Raw genomic sequence first — 25,747 nt, forward strand, 5'->3', positions numbered from 1 at the left:
AGAAATAGATTGGTGGAATAGAGGATCCAGAAATAGACCTGCTCGTTTAGTTACCTGATTTGTGGCCACTGGTGCCACTCTGGTGTATTTAGGAGGGATGGTCTTTTCAGTAAGTTGAACTGGAGCAATTGAATATCCAAATGGGGAGAAATTAACTTTGACTCCTCTTTCACACCACACACACACACACACACACACACACGCACACAACTTCATTCTCAAAGCAATCAAGGAACTTGCTTGTAGTCATGAAGTTAGTAAGGAACAAAAATTTTGAGTCCAGGTCTACCTGGTTCATTCCAAGGTGTCACACTGCTTCTCAAAGAATGCTTTTATTTCTGTCTACTGTCACTCTAAATAAATAAAGGATCTTTTCCTATTCCCTAAGTTTAGAATTTTTGTGAACTTTTTATAAAATTGTGGTAAAATATAATTTAGCCTATTGTGAGTTGGTGGGGAAAGTGAGTTTGAATGTCAGTATATTGGCATTTTTCACTTGCCTGCAATTGACTTTTTTTTTTTTTTTTTGGCTCCTTTGGGTCTTCATTGTTTCGCGGGGGCTTTCTCTGGTTGTGGCGAGCAGGGGCTCCTCTTCCTTGTGGTGCACGGGCTTCTCACTGTGGTGGCTTCACTGTTGTGGAGCACGGGCTCTAGGCGCACGGGCTTCAGTAGTTGTAGCACACAGGCTCAGCAGTTGTGGCTCGCACGCTCTAGAGTGCAGGCCCAGTAGTTATGGCACACGGGCTTAGCTGCTCCGTGGCATGTGGGATCTTCCTGGCCCAGGGCTTGAACCCGTGTCCCCTGCGTTGATTCTTAATCACTGCACCACCAGGGAAGTCCCCCTGCAATTGACTCTTAATCTAAATTAAATACTTTTTACTTCAAGGATCTCATAATATTTTATTGCTAATTTTTAAATTAAAACTGATCAGATAAGGGTCTTTACATGATATTCTAAATAGGATAGTAATAAGCTTAATTTATACTGAAACTAATCCCTATTTTATGTTTATCTTTATGTGTAGTTTTATTGGCCCCCGTTTAAGAATTCTGGGGTCTCATGAAAATTTTTATTTAATTAATTTATTTTGCTTAATTAATTCACTTAATTTATTCAACCAATGTCAGATCCCTATATGCCAGACTGTGCTTGACTTGAGAGACACTTGAAGAAAACATTATTCTACCCACCATCATCAAGTTTGATTTTTTTGTGGTGAATACAGATGAGTAAACCAGTAATTACAGTATAATGATTGTAATGCTATTGCCTTATTGCACTTTATTTAACACAGTGATTCTCTCCATTAGAATTATTATCTTTCCTTTCTGGTCTTTTTGTACCAAATTAACCACAGGCTAGATTATATTAGAGTTGTTTCTGGGTTTTTTCTCCCTACTAGATTAGAAACAAGAAAGCTGAAACCATTCTCCACAGCTTTAACAGTACAGATGACCCTTGAACAACACAGGTTTGAACGGCCCAGGTCCACTTATACATGGATTGTTTTCCCCCCAAAAAATGCGGAAAACTGGGAAATTTTTTTGGAGATTTGCAACAACTTGAAAAAAATCGCAGACTGCATAGAAATATCAAAAAAAAAAATTAAAAGTTAGGTATTTCATGAATGCATAAAATTATAATTATATATATAGCATATAACGTGTTAATAGACTGTATGTTACTGGTAAGGCTTCTGGTCAACAGTAGGCTGGCTACTACTAGTTAAGTTTGGGGGAGTCACAACTTATATGTATACTTTGGTGGGGTGGGGTGGGAGTCGATGCTCCTAACCTCCGTGTTGTTCAAGGGTCAACTGTATTCAGATCTCAACAAAATGGTTGGAGTAATTTAAGTGGCTTTGTTTCTTTCTGTTTTATCGATGAATTTATTTTTGGACACTGGCTACTTGTTTAAAAAAATTATTTCACATCCTATATAGATTTCTACATTAAAGCATTGTTTAACTGGTAGTGTGTTCTCTGATCAGTGTGTTAAGATCATACTCTGTAGAGTACTGCACTTTGAGAAGTTTTATGACGGTTGTGAGTTTTTATTTTTGCCTGTGTGTGGTGTTCTTTGGTTTGGGGTAGGGGTAGGTTTTTAGAGTGTCCTCATGTTCAGTAATCACAGAAGTAGTTTAGTTTTCAATAAAGATGTAAGATTCAGACAGTTCTTGAAATCATACAAGCCTTTTTTGATGGAATAATGGAAATTGGCAAGGTGAGTAGAGGTAGAAGTGAGATATAATACTAGTCTGAACTACATAGTTCATATGTTAAAAACTCAGTCTGTTTAAATGCTCTTTGATGAATGAGGGAAGATTATTAAGTATCTTCTGTGAAGATGGCCTCTCTCTTACCTTTATATTTTTAAAAAGTTGAAGCACTAGATGCTAAAAGGTAGATTAATTACTTAGTTGCTTTTAGAAAAGAATTACAAGCAATAGAAATGGAAACAACAGATTTTTATTTTGGTTTGCACCTGATATTGTTTGCTTACAGATGGTCATAAAATGTAAAAATTTAAGATAGCACACTTGACATATTTATGCTTTTTGCTTTTTATATTAGTCTTTTAAGATGATGTGGAAGATTATACTTTTAACTAGAATTATGTAGGTTTTTTAATTCATTGAAGCCTTGGTTTTTCCCGAGTAAAAATTTTGTGTCTTTATATGGCAAATATATAGTTAAAAAATTTACATGGTTTACTCTCCCATGTCACCTCAAGCATATCCCAGATTTAAGTATGGTATATGGCATTAAATGTTCTTCATGAGGTGTAGCAGAGTATAACCGAAAGGGAATTATTCAGATATAATAGTTAAAAAAAAAAACTCAGTCTAGTTATTAGCTATGCATCCTTGAATAAGGATTTATTAAGGATTTAGCTTCTCTAAGCCTATTGTGTCACAAGTAAAATGGAGATAATATCCTTGTCTCAGAGTGTTGTTAAGATAGCATTATATATTAGTGTTCTAAGGCTGCTGTTACAAATTACAACTAAGTGGCTTAAAACAGATTTATTGTCTCACAGTTCTGAAGCTTAGAAGTCAAATTAAGGTGTCAACAGGGCCATACTCCCCTTGAAGGCTGTAAGCACAATCCTTCCTTGCCTCTTTCTGGCTTCTGATGGTTGCTGATAACACTTAACGTTCTTTGGCTTGTAGACACAGCACGCCAGTCACCGCCTCCATCATTACCTGGCATTCTCCTTATGTGTCTGTCCTAATTTTCCTTCTCTTATAAGGACACCAGTCATTGGATAAGAGCCCAACCTACTCCAGCATGACACCTCATTTTAACTTGATTACATTTGCAAAGATCCTATTTCCAAATAAAGTCAAATCCACAAGTACCAGGAGTTAAGACTTGAACATATCTTTTGGGGAAGCCCAGTTCAGCCCAGTACCATGTAAACTCTGGTCCCCCCAAATTCACATTCAGCCCACATGCAAAATACATTCACCCCATTCCAGCATCCCCAAGAGTCTTGAACCATTCCAAAAATCCCAAATCTTATTTTCTAAATCAGGTGAGATTCTGAATGTGGTCCACCCTGCGGCAAAATTCCTCTCCATCTTTGGGTCTATGAAACCTAGGAAACAAGTTATCTGCCTCCAAAATACAGTCATGGGACAGGCATAGGTTAGACAGTTCCATTTGCAAAAGGCAGAAATTGGAAGGAAGAAAGGAGTTACATGGCTGTTACAGTCTACTCTGAATGTTCCATATATTTCTTTTGAAAAGTAATCAGAGAAAAAAAATAGCGAACTGAAAGTACTAAGTGTATGGGCTCTGGGTTAGAACTAACTGAAGCTAATAGCTTAAAGTGGAATTAGGTCATCCTCATTTTAGACTTTTTCCAACTATGCATTCTTTATCATTTATTCTTTGCCCACTCCAACTAACTAGTCATCTTTCATTATCATCTTATCATTCTTGAGCTTTCCAGAGCCTCGCCTTCTGAAAGGGACTCTACCTAGTAGCCTATATGTAGTTGTACCCTTTTCGGGACCCTGAATCTACTTGGATTACCATTTTTATTTGAAATTAGTAGTTGAAAACTTGCTCTAAAATGAAACCTTAATTTATCTTGATTCTAATTTATTAGCCTCCAAACCTCTATCAGAATAATCTTCAGGTAGACTTTTTTTTGTTTTTAAATAAAAACTATCCACTGGGAAAGATTTGAGAATCTTTATTTTTTAAAAAGTAGAAAAAGTAGGGGCTTCCCTGGTGGCGCGGTGGTTGGGGGTCCGCCTGCTGATGCAGGGGATGCGGGTTCATGCCCCGGTCCGGGGGGATCCGGCGTGCCGCGGAGTGGCTGGGCCCATGAGCTGTGGCCGCTGGGCCTGTGCGTCTGGAGCCTGTGCTCCACAGCGGGAGAGGCCGCAGCGGTGAGAGGCCCGCGTACCGCAAAAAAAAAAAATAGAAAAGGTAAATAAATAAAAGAATAGGCTCAGGAGTTGTTATTCCACATCCCAGGGAGGTGGAAAATAATGAAAAGAAAAAACTTTTGAGATTTATTTTGTGGTGGTTTCAGTTGTTTTATATTTTTCTCCCCTGTGTTTTTCACAGTATTAAGATCTTTTTGATTTCTGGTATTAAATAGGGAAGAATTCTAAAACAATAGACTTCTCAAGGAAATTAATGAAAACTTATAAAATCATATTATTTCTACTAGGATAGTTGTGAGGTGTTTGCCTTCATTCAGTTGTCATGAATGAACTTGATAGATGCCTATGTAAATAGCGTATAAGGGGCAGCACACTACTGTGTGATGAGCTCTGGCCTAAGACTCCTGGTTGCCTAGCTGCATGTCACATCACTTTTGGATTATAGTGACTTCATCTGTGAAATTATAGTACAGATCTCCATGTCCCATACACTCTTATTAAGCTAGTGATTAAGCAGTGATAAATGATAGGGGTGAGGTCAGTGATAAATTGAAGGGACTGTTACCGTTTAACACATTTGGTGGAGAACACATCTTTTAGATGACCAGTAGCAATGGTATGAATATAGATGACCAATTTGTATGTTTGTTTTTAACTAATTTTGAAATAATTTCAGACTTAAGAGGAAATCATTAACAATTAAAAAAAAAAAACCTAGCCAGATTCTCCAAATGTTATTTAACTGAATTTGCTTTATTGTTGTTTCCCTCTCCTCGCTTCCCCTCTCTGCATTTGCCTGTCCCTTCACACCCATTTGTTTTCCCTGATAACTTTTGAAAGGAAGTTGCAGACACAGTGTCCCTTACTCATGAACATATCAGTGTGTGTGTGTGTGTCCTGAAAGTAAGGACATTCTTTTGTCAAAGTCAGGAACTTAACAATACTACTATCAAATCAGCCGACTTTATTCACTTTGCCAGTTGTCTCATTGAAATCCTTTATAAGAAAGGCGGGGGGGGGGGCATTGGGGCAGAGAGGGCGATTGATGGATTTGGGGGCTCACACATGACATTTATTTGTCATGACTCTTATTAATCTTGAACTATTTCTCAGTCTTTTATGACCTCAACATTTTTGAAACGTATAGGCCAATTTTGTAAAATATTCCTCAATCCCAAAATAGTTTTGGATGACATGCTTTCAGTGTTTAAAAACAACCAGTTTTTTTTTTTTTTTTCCCCCACGTGGCTTGTAGGGATCTTAGTTTCCTGACCCGGGATTGAACCCAGGCCCTCAGCAGTGAAAGTGAGGAGTCCTAACCACTGGACCACCAGGCAGTTCCCTAAAAAACCAAATTTTAAATGTTTAATGAATATTTTAAATTGAGTTGAAATGCTTATTTAATTAATTTGTAAGGAAACGAAGTTATCCTGGCCCTTTGTGAAATTAATTTTTCAACTTTATAAATGAAAGTGCTAATTAGTCTTCTAGAACTGAAATTCCAAGATTTTTTAAAACTCAAGGCAGTTTGGCATCATTAGACATTTTAAGTTGTCAAAGTGCATCAGGAGTTTGGTATATTAGGAGCTGATAGAATATAATCAAGAAATATCTAGACACAGGAGGAATTCCTGTTGGATATTGATAGGACTACTTGGAAGGTACCAAATAAAATTGTCTTTTCTGGGGTAAGTATGTATTTTGAATTTGGTGTTGAAACCTTTAGTGCATTAAGAATAAGGAGGTAGGATTAGGCCTTGTTTCAAGTAGTGATAAGCAGTGGTACAGAGATAGTAATGAATAAGAAGGAGAGAAGTGAACAATTAGGGTACTATTAGGAAATTCATGTGAAAAGTAGGTTTGGAGTAATGACTTGAAAAGTAAGCTGAAGAATATAGAGAAGGTACTCTAGCAGGATGCTGTAGGTTTTTAGTATAAAATGACATCATCAAAGTGGCCTTTGAATGGGAAGATATAATTGTTATTTATGAAAACAGATTGGAATGATAAGCAGAGCACCCCTACCCTACAAAAAGTTTAAAGAATTGTTATCGAGACTCGAATGGGCTAATGATCAGTTATTGTTGTGAACGGTTGATGGTACTATAAACAGAAATAAAAATAGGGGACTAGAAGGATTAATAGTGAAGAGATCGAGACAGTATTAAAAAACTGAATTCTTTTACTTTTTAGACTTTTCGTATATGAGCACGAGTTTATGTAGAACTGCAATGAACATGAGAATTTGATGTCAATGACTTTGGTGTATAAAACAGCTTGTTAAAGTTACACACTTTCAGGAAAGATATTACAGAACTAGACCTCAGGCAGTTGATATTACATTAAATATGTATAAATATTTGTGTACTCACTGTGTATGAGGCATCGTTTTAGGTACCACGTATCTAGCACGTAGGCGAATGTAATTCTATGGCACTTACATTGGAAATGGGGCTGAGGATTCAAATAAATAATAAATATGTATAATATACTGGATGATGGGAAATTTAATGAAGAAAAATAAAGCTAGGGCAGTGGGGACTGAAAGTAAAAGAGGGATATTCTAACCCGCTTCACTCTCCAGGATTATAACTCTTTTACTGCTCCTTGTCCCTGTAACTCTTTTTGGCCCTTAATGCCTCTCTATAACTTTGCACTGACAGTGTGTCCTTGGCACCATCTATACTTTGTGGTCTGGATTGTACATACAGCACTATTCTAAATAGAAGTGATATACAATAGTGAAAGCTGGCGGTGGGTTTTGTTTATCTGAACTACTAAATCTGCATTTTATAATTTTCTGTACATTTTTCTTTTTTAAAAGGACACTGTCAAGTACTTTTAAATGGTTATATGTAATAAGAACAATTACCTGCTTCTATTTATTTTTGTTTTTATCAACTGCCCTTTAGTAGTATTCTTTGGAATGGGATATAAGTTAAAAAGGCTTTTTATTCATTTGTTTTAAATGGTCAACATTAAAGCTCTAGGAATAATAAATATGTTTACTGCTACTATTTCTTGTCTGTAAAACAGTAGTATTTTTATGGAGAGTAATTTTTAAATAAAAAATTTAAATAGTGTGTAATTTGGCTTTATTATCTGATATTGTGGGTTTTTTAAGTTTGAAATTTAATCGGGTTAACTAAGAAATCATTTTTCTTTACATAAGTATATATGACTTAATGAATTTTTATATATTCCAAAAAAGTACAGATTTAGTTGGTGTTAACACTGTGAGTAAATTTCAATTAAACTTTTAGTGGCTTAAAATCTGAGTTTGCTAGCTGTTTGTAACTTGCTTGTTAATGTAATTGAAAATTTTGTTGGTGGTTTCAGTATTCTGGTATTGATACTAGTATGTATGACATTAGTTGTTATAATTATGTTTTAAACTAAACTTCCAAGAACGAATACAGGTTTTGTGTATGACATTAGACGTTTTTAAACTAAACTGCCAGGAACAAATACAGGTTTATTTTTCTCATGTTTTCTAGTCTCTTTTTTCCCCCATATTATAGCCAGACACATTAAGTAAATGTGTGAGATTTCTCCTTCAACTTTAATTTTCTGTTATACCATATAGGAATTAGTGGGGTGAATATTTCTATATTGACTGACTTCTTGGTTTAAATGACTTTTATTTGAGGAATGACTTTGTCAAAAATATTTGCTGACCACAGCTGCTTTGTTGTAGGAGGACTGACAAATGGTAGTGGTCGATATATCTCTGCAGCACCTGGAGCAGAAGCAAAATATCGAAGTGCTTCAGGCACTTCCAGTCTGTTTAGCTCCAGCAGCCAGCTCTTTCCTCCTTCTCGGCTTCGGTATAATAGGTCTGATATTATGCCTTCTGGCCGAAGTAGATTGTTGGAAGATTTCAGAAACAACCGCTTCCCAAACCTTCAACTTAGAGACTTGATTGGACACATAGTTGAGTTTTCTCAAGACCAGCATGGTTCTAGGTAGGTGATTATTATTTATGATACTTTCTATTGCATTTTTGCTTTGAAAGAGCCAAAGTTTTTCTTGACTAGAATGATTTAACCTTTATAAAAGTTAGAATTGTTTAAAAAATAAATATCCAATATGGATTTTTCTTTCCTGTTAGGATGAACTATAAAAATACAGGTTTTTAATTTATTTTCTGTGGTTCTTCAGTTTTCTATAATAAAAATAGAGCAATGTCCTTTTATTGGATTATCTTTATTACATTGACAGAATACATTTAATTTCTTCAAATTTCCTTTTGAAAATAATGTTCCAAATTACATTTATGGACTTGTGTCCCTGATATATACTTTGTCTAAAAAAATGTTTAAAACAAAGTTTACATTAAACAGACCATGTGTACTGTAATGCTTGAGGTACATGCAAATTAGTGGTCTCAAGATAATACACAGAAAGGAAAATAGTAGTAGAATTCTAACACATTTACTAAATTTGAGGTATCTTTTTAAAGTAAATCTAAAATTTTTTAAAGTAATTTTTCATTATATAGTTGCATACAGATTTTATCTCCCTATGGTTGAAAGTTCTTAAAGTTCCTTAAGAGTAGCAAATCGACCTTGTGTCACTCACAATGGCTAGCTTTTTTTTTTGGCCGTGGCATGCGGGATCTTCCCCAACCAGGGATCGAACCCATGCCCCCTACATTGGGAGCACGGAGTCTTAACCACTGGACCACCAAGGAAGTCCACAGTGGCTAGCTTAGTTAGGAATTAAGTTGTGTCTCATGAATTTTATTTCTAAAGGTTTCTTTTATTATGTTCTAAAAATACTTAGTAATAATATGATTATTAAAAATAAATGAATACCAGTAATATCTTTGTAGTTTTTCATTGATTATAATAGAACCAGAACTAACTTAAGAGGCATTAAACATCTTCACGTCCAGATTTTTTGCCAGTCTAACTAGAAGTTATTTTAAATTAAGGTGTTAACAAAGAAATGCTCCATAACTTTTGTTCTTTTTATTTTAAATTGAATAAAATGTTTTAGTACTATTTCTGGAAATGATTTTATTTATGTGGATATGTATACACACACACACACACACACACACACACACACACACATACACATATATATCCAATATATATCAGGGTGTATAATACTCGAGTCAGATTCGGATATTGCCGGAGCTTATTATCAATATACTGTCATGGCATTAAAATTTTTCCCACATAGATTCATACAACAAAAGCTAGAGAGAGCTACTCCAGCTGAGCGACAGATGGTATTTAATGAAATTCTGCAAGCAGCCTATCAATTAATGACAGATGTTTTTGGCAACTATGTTATACAGAAATTTTTTGAGGTAAGCACACATACATGTTTGTATATGCTTAATGCTTAGGAAAGCTCTGAAAGTTGGGTGAGTTTATTTTCATATAAAAATATGTGAGCTGGGGAGAAAATATTTACAGATCATATGTCTGATAAAGATTTTATATCCAGAATATATGAAGAATTCCTGAAACTCAACAACGGGAAGACACCTCAGTTAAAAAATGGACAAAGGGCTTGAATAGACGTTTCTCCGTAGGAGATATTCAAATGTGCAGTAAGCACATGAAAAGAAGCTCAGCACCCTTAATCATTAGGGAAATGCAAATCAAAACCACAAGGAGAGTCTATTTTACATCTAGTGGGATGGCTGTAATTTAAAACACAGAAAATAACGAATGTTGATGAAGATGTGGAGAAATGAGAACCCTTGTACATTGTTGATGGGAACGTAAAAATGGTGCAGCCACTGTGGAAAAGTTTGGCAGTTCCTCAAAAAACTAAACATAAAATTACCATATAACCCAGCAATTCCATCCTAGGTGTATACCCAAAAGGATTGAAAACAAGGACTTAAACACCAATGTTCATTTCAGCATTGTTTATAATAGCCCAAAGGTGGAAACAGTCCAGCAGATGAATGTATAAACAGAATGTGGTATATACATGCAGTAGAATATTGTTCAGCCATAAGAAGGAATGAAGCTTTGATACATGCTTACACATGGATGGAACTAAGTGAAATAAGCCAGGTACAAAAGAACAAACATTACAGGCCTCGATTTATGTGAAATACCTAGAATAAGCAAATTCATAGAGACATAAAGTCGCCTAGGGTTTCCTAGTCTTACTAGTAGACCGGTTGGGGTAAGAGGGGGAATAGGGGGTTATTGCTTAAAGAGTACAGTGTTTCTGTTTGGGGCAATGGAAGAGATTTGGAATCAGATTGTGGTGGTGATTGCACATGGTGAGAATATAGTCAATGCCACTGAATTAAAAATGGTTAAAATGTCATATTTTATGGTATATATTTTTTAAGTGTATGGTCTTACATTAAATGAGAAGTTTAATACCAATCCTGATTAATATTTGAAATATATTTGAAAATATAAAGCATTAGGAGTAAGTCTTATGTGAAGCAATTAATGAATAGTAGTACAGTCTTTATGTGGATTTGTTAGGTGTCATTTATTATGTAATTCAGAAAATTTTTTAGTTTATAACTAAACATCTATGTTGTAGCTTGACTTAACAGATTTTCTCCACAGTCAGAATATAGTTGAGAATTATCTGGTCTGAATGTATGCCTCAGAAATTCATTTTATTAGAAGACAGTGGGGGTGTTTATTTGAAATGAAGAGTGAAGATGTTTACTTTAAAAGAATAACAGGTGGTTAATATGTTAGTAAAAAGGAAATAGTAGATAGAATGACTTACCCTCTAAAAAGTGATATTATTTCAAGCATCTCTGGGTCTCTCTTAATTCGCTTTTACCTAAATGCCTTCTCCCTACATACTTGCCAAATGTGATATTTTATAAATAGATTAAATAGACTGCAAACAGTGGGTTATTCAAGTTTAACAAAGTAATATTATAGTCATTTTTATTAATTTTTTTTTTCTGTCAGTTTGGGAGTTTGGATCAAAAATTAGCCCTGGCTACTCGTATTCGTGGTCATGTTCTACCCTTAGCATTGCAGATGTATGGCTGCCGTGTTATTCAGAAAGCATTAGAGTCTATTTCATCTGACCAGCAGGTAATTGTAAGTTAAGACAAAATTTTTGTATTATTTTATCCAGTTTTTAAATTTTTATCTTACAATAATCTTGGAGTGAAACGTTAAATATTTCCACAGACTAAAATATTTTTTAAAATGTATCTCAAACAGTATGTAATTAATTGAAAGTTACACAACACATCTTTGATCTGTCCTTTGTTCATTTTCTTCATCTTTTCATTTCTAAGTGAAAGTGAGTACCTACTCTATGTCAAGCAGAGTGCTAGATGGTAGGTGTTTCTGCTACCACTACTCACTTGATTTTCTGTAGTATCAGGAATACATTTTACTATTCCCAGTGTTTATTTGGATTACACTTAAACTTCTATCATAAGAATAAATATTTTAAAACCAATTGTATTCCTATATGCCAGTTAAAAATGTATATACAGGGAATTCCCTGGTGGTCCAGTGGTTAGGACTCCGCGCTTTCACTGCTGAGGGAGTGGTTCAGTTCCTTGTTGGGGAACTAAGATCCAACAAGCCGCGCGACGTGGCCCAAAAAAAAAAAAGTGTATACAAAGTTTTAAAAATTTCATTCAACAGGAAAAGTAGCCTCAAACATCCTCTTAACAAGATTTACAGTTCTTTAAGAGAAAAGAGAGCACATATAAATTAATTGGGAAGTATACCATGTTCTTGGATGGAAAGGTCTAAGTATTTTAAGTAAAAAAGGGATTAGTACAATTCCAGTTATGTACTCCTAGGAATTTTCTTGTAAATGATAAAAATAAATTTTTAAATTATTTTAAATAGACAAGGATATTAAGGAGAGTAGGGGATGAGGAAAATTGCTTATCCACTAGATTTTTTAAAGAAACTGTAGCATCACTAATTAATTAGCATGGTTTGCGCATGAGGTAAACAGACTTTTAAAGTGAAATTCATAACCTCCCATAGATACTGTATATAAGTGGTTTATGTATTACAATGAAATGTAGTAAGAGTAAAGAAAATAATTATTTCTTAAAAGGTATTGGTAATTAGTAAGTTTGGAAAGAGATTGGCTCTGACTTTCAACCTACATTCATATGATAAATTCCAGAATTAAAGGCAATAATGTATGTGGATGGATAGATGGACGGATGGATGGATATGTATGTGTTATGTATATACATTAATCACAGCAGTGAACATCTGTGAGAAAATAGCATTGTTCCTCTTGAGGAAATCCTGAGTTTTAGAGTCATTGAAGATGTGTCATAATGGAGAGAGATTAGATTAACAGTTTGACTGTATTGGTACTTAGAACTTCTCTGCTCTTAACTCTCAGACTGGTATAGATACTTTAAAGATATTTTGGGAACAGTTCTCAGAGCTTTCTGAGATGCCCTTCCCAGGTTATAATCCTCAAGTTTGGCTTGAGTAAAATTTTCCAATTCTTTCTTTTAAAAAAAACCCGATATTTTACGTGTCTTTAATATTTGAAAATATAAAACATTGGGAGTAAGCTTCAGATGATTAATGGTATTACATTTCCTCTTTGGATTCTTCCCCCACCCGGCTCTGCATGGCTTATGGGATTTTAGTTCCTTGACAAGGGATCGAACCCAGGCCCTCGGCAGTGAGAGTGCAGGGTCCTAACCTCTGGACCACCAGGGAATTCCCTCCTGTTTGGATTCTTAAGTACATTTGATTTTGTAATTTAGTCCATGTTTTTAGTTTATAACTAACATTTGTGAGATATCTTGACTTCAAGGATTCCTCTAGTTATGTCAGAATACAGTTGAGAGTTTTTTGGGTGAGAGAGTTTTGGGGATTTTTTTTGGCTGTGTTGGGTCTTCATTCCTGCGCGTGGGCTTTCTCTAGTTGCAGCAAGCAGGTGCTACTCTTTGTTGTGGTGCGCGGCTTCTCATTGCAGTGGCTTCCTTTGTTGCCGAGCACGGGCTTTAGGCGTGCGGGCTTCGGTAGTTGCAGCATGCAGGCCCTGGAGCGTGTGGACTTCAGTAGTCGTGGCATGCGGGCTCCGTATTTGTGTCTGGTGGGCTCTAGAGCGCAGGCTCCATAGTTGTGGCGCACAGGCTTAGTTGCTCCATGGCATGTGGGATCTTCCCGGACCAGGGATCAAACCCGTGTCCCCTGCATTGGCAGGTGGATTCTTAACCTCTGCGCCACCAGGGAAGTCCCTGGGTGAGAGAAATTTTAAATATGAATACCGGGAATTCCCTAGTGGTCCAGTGGTTAGGGCTCTGCACTTCCACTGCGGAGGACATGGGTTCGATCCCTGGTCAGGGAACTAAAACCCTGCATGCTGCACGGCGCAGCCAAAAAAAAAAAAAATGTGAATATGTTTACACTAGGTGTACTCCATTTCTTCACAATACTATTTCCTGTGGCACTAAAAAGGCACGCAGGTTATTGTGTGGCTACCTATATTTTCCCCTAAGGATTAAGATGTTTATTGAATGAAGTTTTACAAACTTATGAGAAAAATATTAAGATTGTTAGTTAAAAGAAAATGCACTTAGTAAATAAACCTTACTGTAAATAAGTTTAACCTTATTAGTAATCAAATATAAAATTGAAAGGTGTCATTTTTGCCCATTAAATGAGCAAAAATCTAAAATCTCCTGAGAATCTGTCCCTGAAGAAGGTATCAAATGATAAAGGAAAGTTATATTGAGTCAGGTTCTTATTTTGTTTTTTGGCCACACCAAGCTGGGATCTTATTTCCCCGACGAGGGATCAAACACAGGCCCCAGCAATGGAAGCTCAGAGTCCTAACGCCTCGACTGCCAAGGAATTCCCTGAATCAAGTTCTTTGTTATAAGATTATTAAAAAGAAGAGTAAAAGTGCTCAACAATAATTTCTTCTCATAATTGAGATATTACGTGAAAATCACATAGCCCATCAGTGCTCACTCAGCTCCTTACCCTTTTCCGGTCACTTGATAAACTCAAGGAGCCATCAAAAATAATTACTTGGGGGAATTCCCTGGCAGTCCAGTAGTTAGGACTCCTCGCTTCCACTGCAGGGGGCACAGGTTCAATCCCTGGTCGGGGAACTAAGATCCCGCATGCTGTGCGGCACAGCCAAAAAATGATAATAATAATTATTATTTGGGGGAAGGGGTATGCTAAGTGGATAAAAAAACGTAGAATTCTAAAATCATTATCTTAGTTGTCAGCTGAGAAAGATAAGTGGAAGGTGTACACAGTGAAGATAGTAGTATATAGCAAATTGAGTACCACTAAGTTATATTTCAGCAGGTATCATTTACATTATAATCCTGTAAAATGTTTTAGTAATTCTCACCTTCAGTGGCTTCTGCTTATTACACTTTGGGGGATGGGGTGGGAATTTTAAACTTTGACGTATAAAAAATTGCAAACAAATTTTTGAGTATACTTTTGTTCCTATCTCAGTACTTTTATGTAAAATTCTTCTATGCTGTTTGGTGAGGTAATTTAAATGTCTTCTCTTGCAGAGTGAAATGGTAAAGGAGCTAGATGGTCATGTACTGAAATGTGTGAAAGATCAAAATGGAAACCATGTTGTACAAAAATGTATTGAATGTGTTCAACCACAGTCACTACAGTTCATCATTGATGCTTTCAAAGGACAAGTAAGATTGATTTTGGGCTTCTAATTAGTTAGAATTTGAGTGTTAATTGACATGTTTTTTATAAATCAAAAGATAATACCCAGTACTTTCATACAAAAATAGGAGATAAATACTGAATGTGCATTAATTTCTGCCTCTTTTATAGAGTGAGTCAATAGATAGCTTCATTTTTTGCAGCTGAAAAATGTAGAAATATGAGTTTAATTTATATTACTCTAAGAAGTAAAGAAAGACAACTACTGTTAGAATTGTAAACCCAACCGTGTTTTCCAAATTTTCTGGGAGAGGGAGAGGAGGGAAGAAGACTTAGGACTGTATAATAAAAGGCAAAATAAATATCAGTTAGTAATTAATAACATAATAATTAATAGCTTCTAATTACAACATGCACTACCCCTACTGCACAATCCATTCCTTGTCATTATTACATGCCTTCCATCTTCTGATTAGGTTCCTTTTGATCAAAATATCCGTTAGTGAACTTATGGTTGCCGGCAGTGGGGGAAGGGATAGTTAGGGAGCGTGGGATTGACATGTACACACTGCTGTATATCAAATGGATAACCAACGAGGACCTACTGTATAACGCAGGGAACTCTGCTTAATGTTATGTGGCAGCGTGGATAGGAGGGGAGTTTGGGGGAGAATGGATACATGTATATGTATGGCTGAATCGCTTTGCTGTGTACCTGAAAGTATTACAACATTGTTAATCGGCTATACTCCAATATAAAACAAAAAGCTTTTTAAAAATCAGTATAAAAACAAACAAAAAGGATGTCCATTAGCTCCTAAATTCAGTACCCTGCTTCCCAGCCTTTGTCACATGACAGTTGGCATATTATCAATAAATGTGAATTCCCCATTCTATTTTAAATTAATTCAGCATGTTATCAAAAACCTGTCCTTCCAAAAATGTCACAAAATGGAAATTTATTTCTTCTAATTGTTTTAAGGTGTTTGTACTTTCAACTCATCCTTATGGCTGCAGAGTAATCCAGCGCATCCTAGAGCACTGCACTGCAGAACAGACCTTACCTATCTTAGAAGAACTTCACCAACATACAGAGCAGTTGGTACAGGTATAAACTCCCTAATATTTTGAAATGTTTATATATTTTTGAAAATATTCTGATTTTTTAAAAAGGAAATATAATTTATTGTTAACACATTATAGAAAAACTCAGTGAGACAAAACCTGTGGTATTCTCCTGATTGTACTGTTGGATTTTTAGAAAATTGATGAATATCTTTTTAAAGAATTACCATTATTCTTAAGGAAAGTAATTTTTTAATATCTGCACTTAGGATCAGTATGGCAATTATGTTATTCAGCATGTACTGGAACATGGTCGACCTGAAGACAAGAGCAAAATTGTTTCTGAAATCAGAGGAAAGGTCTTAGCCCTGAGTCAACACAAATTTGCCAGGTATTCCGTTATTTTCTAATTCCAGGGGTCAAGTCTTTCAGCTCTCTGGCTTTTATTAGTAAGCACAGAAATGCATATAGAATATAGCGTTGGAATATAGTCTTTTTTAGTAGAGGCAAAAGGTACATAATAGAATGTTGCTTTTGTTCTTATAGAATTTACACGACAAATTGGTTTGCCCTCATATATTCCATTTTTGAAATCTGTATTTGGAAAATTATTTCTCCCCAAGATGTGTAAATAAATGCAAATCTAATTTATTTAGTGTATGTTCATGAAAGCCTTAGACCTTATTAATGATCTACTCCCCCCCCTTGAATTACAGTTTTATTTATTATTTAATTATAATTTTGAGGCCTGTAATTAAACTTACAGATATCCAATATGGGTTCTTCTATGATATTAATTTCTGTTTTGAAAGTAACTGTAAGAGAATTACAAGAGAATCCTATTTTGACTCTTCTGTCTTCCAGTGTGTTGAGCAGGTACTTTCAAAAACCAAGGAAATTTTTCTATTAAATATAACAAAATAACTTTTTGTGTATGTCCTTTAAATTTTTAGCAATGTAGTAGAAAAGTGTGTTACTCATGCCTCCCGTGCTGAGAGAGCATTACTGATTGATGAAGTTTGCTGCCAGAATGATGGTCCTCACAGTGCCTTATACACCATGATGAAGGACCAGTATGCCAACTATGTAGTTCAGAAGATGATTGATATGGCTGAACCTGCTCAGAGAAAGATAATCATGCACAAGGTAATACAGTTTGTAGCACTTAAAATAGATGATTCAATTTGTGTGACTTCAGGCTACTCATTTAACTTCCCTAGGCTTTAATTTCCTCAGAATTGTTACAACTGCAGAAAAAAATTTTTTTTTTTTTTACATCTTTATTGGGGTATAATTGCTTTACAATGGTGTGTTAGTTTCTGCTTTATAACAAACTGAATCAGTTATACATATACATATGATCCCATATCTCTTCCCTCTTGCGTCTCCCTCCCTCCCACCCTCCCTATCCCACCCCTCTAGGTGGTCACAAAGCACCGAGCTGATCTCCCTGTGCTATGCGGCTGCTTCTCACTAGCTATCTATTTTACGTTTGGTAGTGTATATATGTCCATGCCTCTCTCTCGCTTTGTCACAGCTCACCCTTCCCCCTCCCCATATCCTCAAGTCCAGAAAAACATTTAAAATCAGTGGGAAACCGTTGGCAGATGTAGGTATGGAATACCCCTTTATTAAATTCTTAAGGTAATCAACTCAGTAAAATCACATTCATTTCTCATCTATTTACCTACCGTTAGTTAGCATTGTTTTTCCCTTCACCGTATTATTTAGGTATATTTGATTTGCCATAATACATTGGCTGAACATTGATTTTAAAATCTGATTAGATTTTCTCACTAACCTAGTAAATTTTCTTAAAGAGAAAATTTATATCGGTTTGATTTTTTTTTTTAATCAATTAAGCTGTTTTCTCTCTCTGTCCTGCTAGAATCAAATGATTCTTTAAGAAATCATTAATTTCCACAGGAAAACTTACTGTTAAAAAGAACACTGGTAGTATTTTTGCCCTCTTGATTTTCTGTGTTTTTAAAAATTTAGTATTTCTGCTTAAGAATATATAACTAACATTTTTTTCAGTCTTATTTTTAACAACTACATTATTTAATCAATATCATATTTAGGGCATTTTGATTATTTAATAACTTCTTAGCAGTGTTTATATAAACAACTTTGCATAATTAAGTGTTTTTGTAAGGTAAATCCCTAGATGTGGAATTGCTGGCACAGAGTATGTGAACATGTTACATTTTAGTAGATTTCTGCCAAGTAGCTCTCCAGAAATCTTGTACAAGTTTGCAGATCTATCTAGTATTTGAGAAGAGTGCCTGTTTTACTGTTATCTCATCAATACCAGTTATTATTTATAAAATCTTTGCCAGTCTGGATGGAAAGATAATGATATGATTCTTCTCATTTGCATTTTTAAAACAATTAAGGAGATACTGAACGTGTTAAATGTATTAGCTATCACACGTCTGATTGCTTGTTCATGTCTTTTGCTCCATTTTGTATTGAATTTTTGTCCAGTTGCTTAGAGTTATAGAATTTTGCCCTCGTAAACCTTAGAATATAATAGCTCATTAGTGATACTTCTCTGCTATGTTTGGAGCCCCTCTCCTGTTTGCATGTGTAGTAGTTTATAGGAATAGTGGTTTGTTTATTCACTGAACAATTTTGAGAGTAGAAGTTGGGAGAGATTGAGTGGAACAGAACTGCTTTTGCAAACAACTTTCTTTGGATTTGAATTTTAAAATTTCAATTATTCTTCCAAATCACCCAAATTTGGGGGCACTTTTTTAAGGAATCAGAAACTAAAATAACTTAGATTTCCTAAGCAGATCATTTATTTTTCAGATTCGACCTCACATTACTACTTTGCGCAAATACACATATGGGAAGCATATACTGGCCAAGTTGGAAAAATATTATTTGAAAAATAGCCCAGATCTAGGGCCTATTGGAGGACCACCAAATGGAATGCTGTAAAGGAAAAAGAGAAGATGATGTAACCATGTGAGAGGAACGTTTCTTTTGTGAATTATCAAAACACAACTCAACTATGAATCTTCAAATTTTTTTTAAAGTGAAACTATTTATTGACTTTATTCATCCATTTGTAAATTTTTAAGGTTCTTGTGTATATTTGGGGGTGGGGGGTGGTGAATTATAAATTATATTCAGCCCTGAGTGGAGACCTATCAGATTGGATTGCTGGCAAAGCACAGAATGCCTGTATATGATGTAACTGTATCAAAAAATGCTGTCACATATTTTGTAAATTTTTACCTTGTAAAGTCACAAAAATAGTTTTTAAAGGAAAAAGTACAGTATTCTTTTAATAAACTGGCTTGCAGTCTGGTAGGTCTACGGACCCCATAGCACAACAGGTTTATAGAAATGTATATAGAAATATAGTCCTTATGGGTTTTTTTTTTTTGTCCTTTGTGTGAAGCCTTTTATAACAGATTAACAGTCAACTGCATAAATATTATTAATATTTTTAAAAGAAAGTTAAGTTGTATTTTGGTAATTCACAAACTATCATGCAAATAAAAACTCGGCAAGTACGACAAGAATTAAATGATTTGAAATGAACTTACATTATTTACAGTAGATGTGGTTTTAATACAAATACTGCCCCAAGATGTCTCTGGCAATGTACAGAAGTATTGTATATACTTACATATGTAATTGTTGTAAGAGGTAGAAAAAACAAAATCATGGTGACACTTCCATCCAGTTAAGTACGCTAAACGAAAAGTTAAGTTCCATTTTAACTTTTCAGTTTGGTTTGCGATGAGAAAGAGTGGAGATTTGTATATTGTTTTGCTTATAGAATTACAAGGACATGTTGAAAAAGTGTTGAGATTTATTTTGCTTTTTCATAGTAGATTCAGAAAGTAGGAACAAGATAGAGGTGAAAAGGGGCCACTGAAAAGTGAATTTGATAGCTCAACATTTAAGCATGATTACATATTCAGATAGCTTTTTTTGCTTCCTATAAATATATGCATTGTGTGTGTGTAGTAATAGATGTAAGTTTACACTTTGAAAGCAAATCTTGTTTCAATGTTTATTATAAAAAGCCTTGCTAATTTAGTAATGATGTTTTCTTTGGTTGTACAGGTGTACATTTGTAAACCTTAATGCTGTAAATGGAATTTGTTTTATCTCTTTGGGAAACATTTGCATTTTAGTGTACATTTATGTCCCTGCCCTCTGACCTGGCATATAGTGTTGTATAATGTAAATTTATTTCTCCAAATCAAGAGTGATTTTTTAAAAATTTTTTATCTTTATATGGTTTCAGAAGTATGAACCAGCTTTCTTTTTATTATTGTGAAAAACATTTTGTTTTATAACATAGTTGTTGACTCTGTTAATATGGACATGCTAGGATTTGGATCACTTTCAAGAAGTCAGGGTATTGTGCATAATAGAAAGTATTGGACTGAGATATTTGGTTACCATGGAGGCCAATGCTTTTTCCATCTTATTAAATGTGATGTGACTTTTTTCTTTGTACAGAAGAGTACTGTATTTTTGAATAGCCTACTCCCAAGTAATAGCAAATCTGTATGATAACATTTTTTCTCTGGACATAAGACATAACAGTAACATGATGTACATTTACAAGCGGCCTTATGTACATTTCCCAACAATCTTTTTAAGGCAAAATTGTGACCATATGTGTATAATTAAAATCGTTTTTAATCCTTTGCCTATGAAAATATTTTGGAAAAAAAAACTTGCTTTGTATATTCAGTTTCTGAAAGATAAAGAAAGTGCTTTGTATTTTGTTGAAGTCAGTATTTTGTATAAAACTTTTATGTTGACCCACTTATGTTTAAAGCTAAAAACTAATGAACCATGCTGTCTCTTTCAATTGAACATGTAAGGGATTTTTTTATTAGAAGTCTGCAGAAGAAAAGCAATCTTCTGAGCACAATATTGAATATAAAGGTTTTTTCACATAGCTGTTCATATCATGAACCTAAGAATAACGGCATGAAGTTTGGGGTGCCAGGCATACTTTTTCATGTTTGATGTTGAGTTATTCTAGTTTTCTAATAACCCAACATTTCGTGTTGAGGCCATAAAATTTAACCACTTGTCAGTGTCACGGTCCCTTCTCATAGTCACACTAGTTCATCAGCATGTCCCAGGCACAGTAACAGAGCTTTTTTCCCTCCATACAGAACTGCTCTCTGCCACTCTTCCCCACTTTGTTTTGCCAGCCTCAGAATGTCTTGGACCTGTGTTGAACTTTTGTTCCCAGTATCAGCTCATGGTTTCAGGATCAAAGTTGTCCTTGTTGCAGATTGGTGGTGACTTTCCTGGATTTGCACAGTTGAATTCCCGGTTTTCCTTTATCCTTATCTTCTGTTCACACAGGCAAATTATTTCTGCAAATTTAGAAAGTCCTAGAGAATGGCACATTGGGAAACTGAACAGTTGTCTTGGGTTCCTGATGTTCCCATGTATCCCAGTGTTGACAACCAATCTTCCCAGTATTTTAGGGTTTATTGTATTTTCTAGAAATTCTGCAGTCTGATATTTTTGGTGCCCACCTCTCTAATTCCACCTTTTAATAAATTGGCATGGAGTTTTGGTATAATCTGAAAATGACATTTCAGAATAAACTTAATTAGGCAGAACCACTTAGGCTTTGCTCTTGCGTGTCTTGATATGGATTGTTTCTGGACCAGTTTGTCTTAAGTCCTGGCTCTTATTGGTTCATATGAAATAATGTTATCTTCACTTCTTTGTATATTATGTATAAATTAGAAAATGAAAAATGTGTGAATAACATTGTATGAAATAAATCTGGTCTTGTGTTTTTCTCTAGATAAAATACCCCTCTGTACCTCAATTACAGTTCCATTGACCATTCAGATTTACTCTGATTGAAGGAAAACAAAAATATCTTTATCACATGGATGCTAGTCTAGGGCCACTGATGATTACACTGATGGTATTAATTCTGTCTTTTAATATTCATAATCTAATTACATAGCGTGATTACACACCTCATATGATGAAACTTTAAGCCTGTTTCCTTACTGATAAAATGATACTGATAAAATGATGGTTTTTGAGGATCAAATTAAATCACATATCTTTACCCACACGTGTTTGTTTCCTTTCCACATGCACTTCAGGAGACTAAGTACAGTTTGGGTTCAGGCACGGATTTAAAGTTAACCTCACTGTTTACAAACCTTGTGAACTTGGGTGTGTTAGCCTCAGAGCCTTCATCTTTACTATGAGATGGAACTATTTTTAAATCCATGGTTTTAAGAATTGAGAATATATATAAAAAGATACCTAGAACCTAATTCTCAACCGCTGCTAATACTGTTTCCATTTTCCTGTCCCTTCTATAGCTAATTTTTTTAAATCTATACAGATAATTCAGTGGAATCCAAAATGGTGATCTTATAAAACTAAATGGGAAAAGGAGTTTTCATCATACACATTGTTTATCCTCCATTTTAATTTTATCCTGGTTTCCTTCTATTACAAACTGAAAGTCCCTCTGGAGTTGTTTACTTGTGCCACTTGCAGTGATGAAATTAAGGATCCTAAAAAGGAAATAAATGTCATGTCCTCCCACCCTAGCTTATCAACTTCAAAAAAGTAGTTTCCTCAAGTGACCTGGGTTGTGTTCTATAATATTTGCCCTAATGACAGTGGTTTCTCAGAAGAGGGTGGGCAAGTAGGGGAGGAAGGCAGAGGAAGCCCTGAGGAGCAGCATTCAGTGTCTGCCTTACCCATCTAACTTGAAAGGACTGGATTAACATATGTGATGGAATTTGGATGCTACAGACATTTAGTAAATTCATCTCTAGACAGAGGTGAGAAGGAATAGTGCCCACTTGGAAGAGGCTGCAGTGGGCCTCTGGAAGGCACTGCTGAGGGAAAAGGAGTGGGTCAGGCCTAGGTTGGGCCCTGAGGCGTGTGGTCTGTGTGGTAACCCTTTAGGCCTTTAAGTTATCTATCTGCACAGTAGGAATAATATCCTGACTTCCCACAGAACCTCAGATCTGAGAGTACTTTTGATGCTAAGAACCTTACAACTACAGGATGGATCCTGTGGGAAGCTCAAAATTAAGTTGAATATTTGTTGAACTTTATTACCTCCACATCCTGTAGATAATTTCTTGTTTATGTTCCAGTCATACAACTTTCTTTTCTAAATATTTACCAGGAACTTATATGAAATAGCTCTGTACTCTATTTGATAGTTTAAGAAAGAAATTGGCTACCTTAAGATTCAAATTTTCCTGGGCATTAGCATGTAATGGTTCAGTTTGGATTCTGGAACTAGACTGCCCAGGTTCCTTTAGTTTTACATTGTTAGGCAAGCACTTTCATCTTTTAAGCTTTAATTTCCTCATGTGTAGGCAAGGGAAGAAATTGTGAGGATTAAATGAAAATATGTGTGACATGCAGGGGCAGTGAGTACTCAGTGCCTCCTGTTACAGTTAACTTTTGAAAAGGGGTTTTTTGTTTTTAATTTGCCTACATACAGCCTCAAAACATTTGGCTTGGAGCTCATGTTTCTGCAAATGAGCTCTCGATTCAAGCTGCAGGTAAATCACTAAGTAGGAAAACTACTGAAGATATGAGTAAGGAACTTTACAGCATTTTAATTCTTTTTCTTTGTACAGTTAGTCTTTTTTTCTTGGTACTAATATAGGTAACAGTAGCTTTGCCCTGATGTGTATGGCTGCCAGGATGGAGGCAACGCGAGGAAATCAAAGGCAATGTGGTGGGAAAATCTCTCACAAACACACACACCTAGGAAAGCATATTACAGGCTCAGAAGCCACTGAGGTTTTTGGTCTCTGCCATTCCTCACAGCCATCCCTTGCATCATTTTCACTGAGTAGTTTGGGAGCCCTTGGTTCTGGGATTATGCTTCAGTAAAAAGAGTGGTCTGCCAATATATTGATTTCTTTTTTTATTTTACTTATTAATTTTTGGCTGTGTTGTGTCTTCGTTGCTGCATGCGGGCTTTCTCTAGTTGCAGCGAGCGGGGGCTACTCTTCATTGCCATGCGCAGGCCTCTCACTGCGGTGGCTTTTCTTGTTGCGCAGCACGGGCTCTAGGTGCGCGGGCTTCAGTAGCTGTGGCTTGAAGGCTCTAGAGCGCAGGCTCAGTAGTTGTGGTGCACGGGCTTAGTTGCTCCGCGGCATGTGGGATCTTCCTGGACCAGGGCTCAAACCCGTGTCCCCTGCATTGGCAGGCAGATTCTCAACCACTGCGCCACCAGGGAAGCCCTATATTGATGTTTTGCTGAGTGTAAGATTAAAGAGTCGCCTTGGATATTTTATGGGTATCTGCTTGCTTTGAGAGGTGAGCTCTAGTGATAGCCAAGTGAGGAAAAGTGTTCTGTATGGGTCCATCCGACTGATGTGACTTGAAGCCACAGTAACACTCCTCAGTAATTTCTGCCAACTTGGCTTATTATAGCAAGGGAAGCATTTAATTGAGACAGATAATGCCTGTTGGCCTTCTAAATCAATCCCTCTGGCATCTGCCTGCACAACAATGTTAAGACAAGCTGAAGTCTCCTCAGAGTAGGTATTTAGAAATCAGAAACCCAGAGGGTCTCACCCAACTCCTGATACCACTCACAGAATTCAGCCTGAGTCTGCCCGATAACTCCTCATGGACATGGCCGTCTGACTTCCTAGGCAAGACAAGGGCTGCTTGAGAAGATTGTGATTTTTCCCACCTCAGCAGACATTTTAGGAGCAGTGCTGGTGCCCGTGCAGTTGAGTAGGAGATTCCCTTCAAGTTCAGGACCAGGTCTTTATTGTGTATCCAGAACCTAGGTCACGGCCAGACAGGGCTTATGGAAAGAATGGTAAACAGTGGAGAAGAATACACCACCATGGATCTATTCCATGATCAAGTAAGATCATGCTGAGAAAACATGTCCCATTTATTGTTTGGAAAGAGAGTAAGCCTGAGAAAAAATTAGTTTCTATCTCAGTAGCTTTAAATCTAGACGGAAATCAAGATTTCAAAGATAAATACTGGTGAAAAGCACAGCACTGGATGCAGTGCCTTGGGCTGGTAAGGGGAAGGAGAGGTGAATAGACTTACACTAGGATGAGTAGGAGGGCCTGGGAGGTTGGGGTTGAGGCTGTGGCATCAGCTACCATGTTTTCTTACAGTTGCATTTGATGAGCACCTCAAAGAATGAGGTCCTTGAAGCAATGCTGTGGTTAACAATAGGAAATCGTCATAAATTCTTGAGCAGGGAGTGACAAGTGCAGTGCTGGAAAGGATCCACCTACATGATGGGCAAAGCATCAGAAGTAGGGAGAAACTGGAGGGAGGGTGAAGTTAGCTCTGTGAGTTACAGAGCTAAAGAATTCCCATTACAACTGCCAACTCCCATCTCTCGCCTCAGTCTCACCCAGGCCTTTCATGAGAAGGAGCCTTGAAAAGTCAAGGGGTCTCAACATCTGGTGGAACCATCTTACACCAAAGGTTGGGAGGAAAGAATGTGGGTCACCCAGGGGAGAGGAGGGATGTTTGGGAGCCCTCCCTACCCCTACTTCTTTGAAGCTCAGTTCTGAAATCATACAGGGCACATTCATTGAATGGAATGCAGTAGGATTCACTGAATAGAATTTTAAAAGGAGGCTGAAAGTATATCTTAGAAATATATCTATTACTAGAAATATATCTTAG

General features: G+C 36.1%; 1 protein-coding gene across 11 annotated transcripts in view; it reads left to right on the forward strand.

Annotated features, from left to right (window-relative positions):
* Positions 1 to 22,164, forward strand: part of PUM2 (pumilio RNA binding family member 2) — a 92,577-nt gene extending 70,413 nt beyond the window's left edge. For 9 of the 11 annotated variants that reach the window (XM_067703617.1, XM_067703618.1, XM_067703616.1 and 6 more), the window contains 8 exons: positions 8,101 to 8,368; positions 9,594 to 9,723; positions 11,321 to 11,455; positions 14,899 to 15,036; positions 15,993 to 16,118; positions 16,345 to 16,466; positions 17,029 to 17,221; positions 18,890 to 22,164. In XM_067703617.1, the coding sequence (XP_067559718.1) occupies positions 8,101 to 8,368; positions 9,594 to 9,723; positions 11,321 to 11,455; positions 14,899 to 15,036; positions 15,993 to 16,118; positions 16,345 to 16,466; positions 17,029 to 17,221; positions 18,890 to 19,021 (1,244 nt within the window). In that variant the 3' untranslated portion in view covers positions 19,022 to 22,164. The remainder of the gene's footprint in view (positions 1 to 8,100; positions 8,369 to 9,593; positions 9,724 to 11,320; positions 11,456 to 14,898; positions 15,037 to 15,992; positions 16,119 to 16,344; positions 16,467 to 17,028; positions 17,222 to 18,889) is intronic. The other 2 variants (XM_067703621.1, XM_067703625.1) reach the window with 1 other exon arrangement.
* The last annotated feature ends 3,583 nt before the right edge of the window (positions 22,165 to 25,747 follow it).

The sequence above is a fragment of the Pseudorca crassidens genome, chromosome 14 (genome assembly GCF_039906515.1).
Source record: "Pseudorca crassidens isolate mPseCra1 chromosome 14, mPseCra1.hap1, whole genome shotgun sequence".
NCBI classification, from domain to species: Eukaryota; Metazoa; Chordata; class Mammalia; order Artiodactyla; family Delphinidae; genus Pseudorca; species Pseudorca crassidens.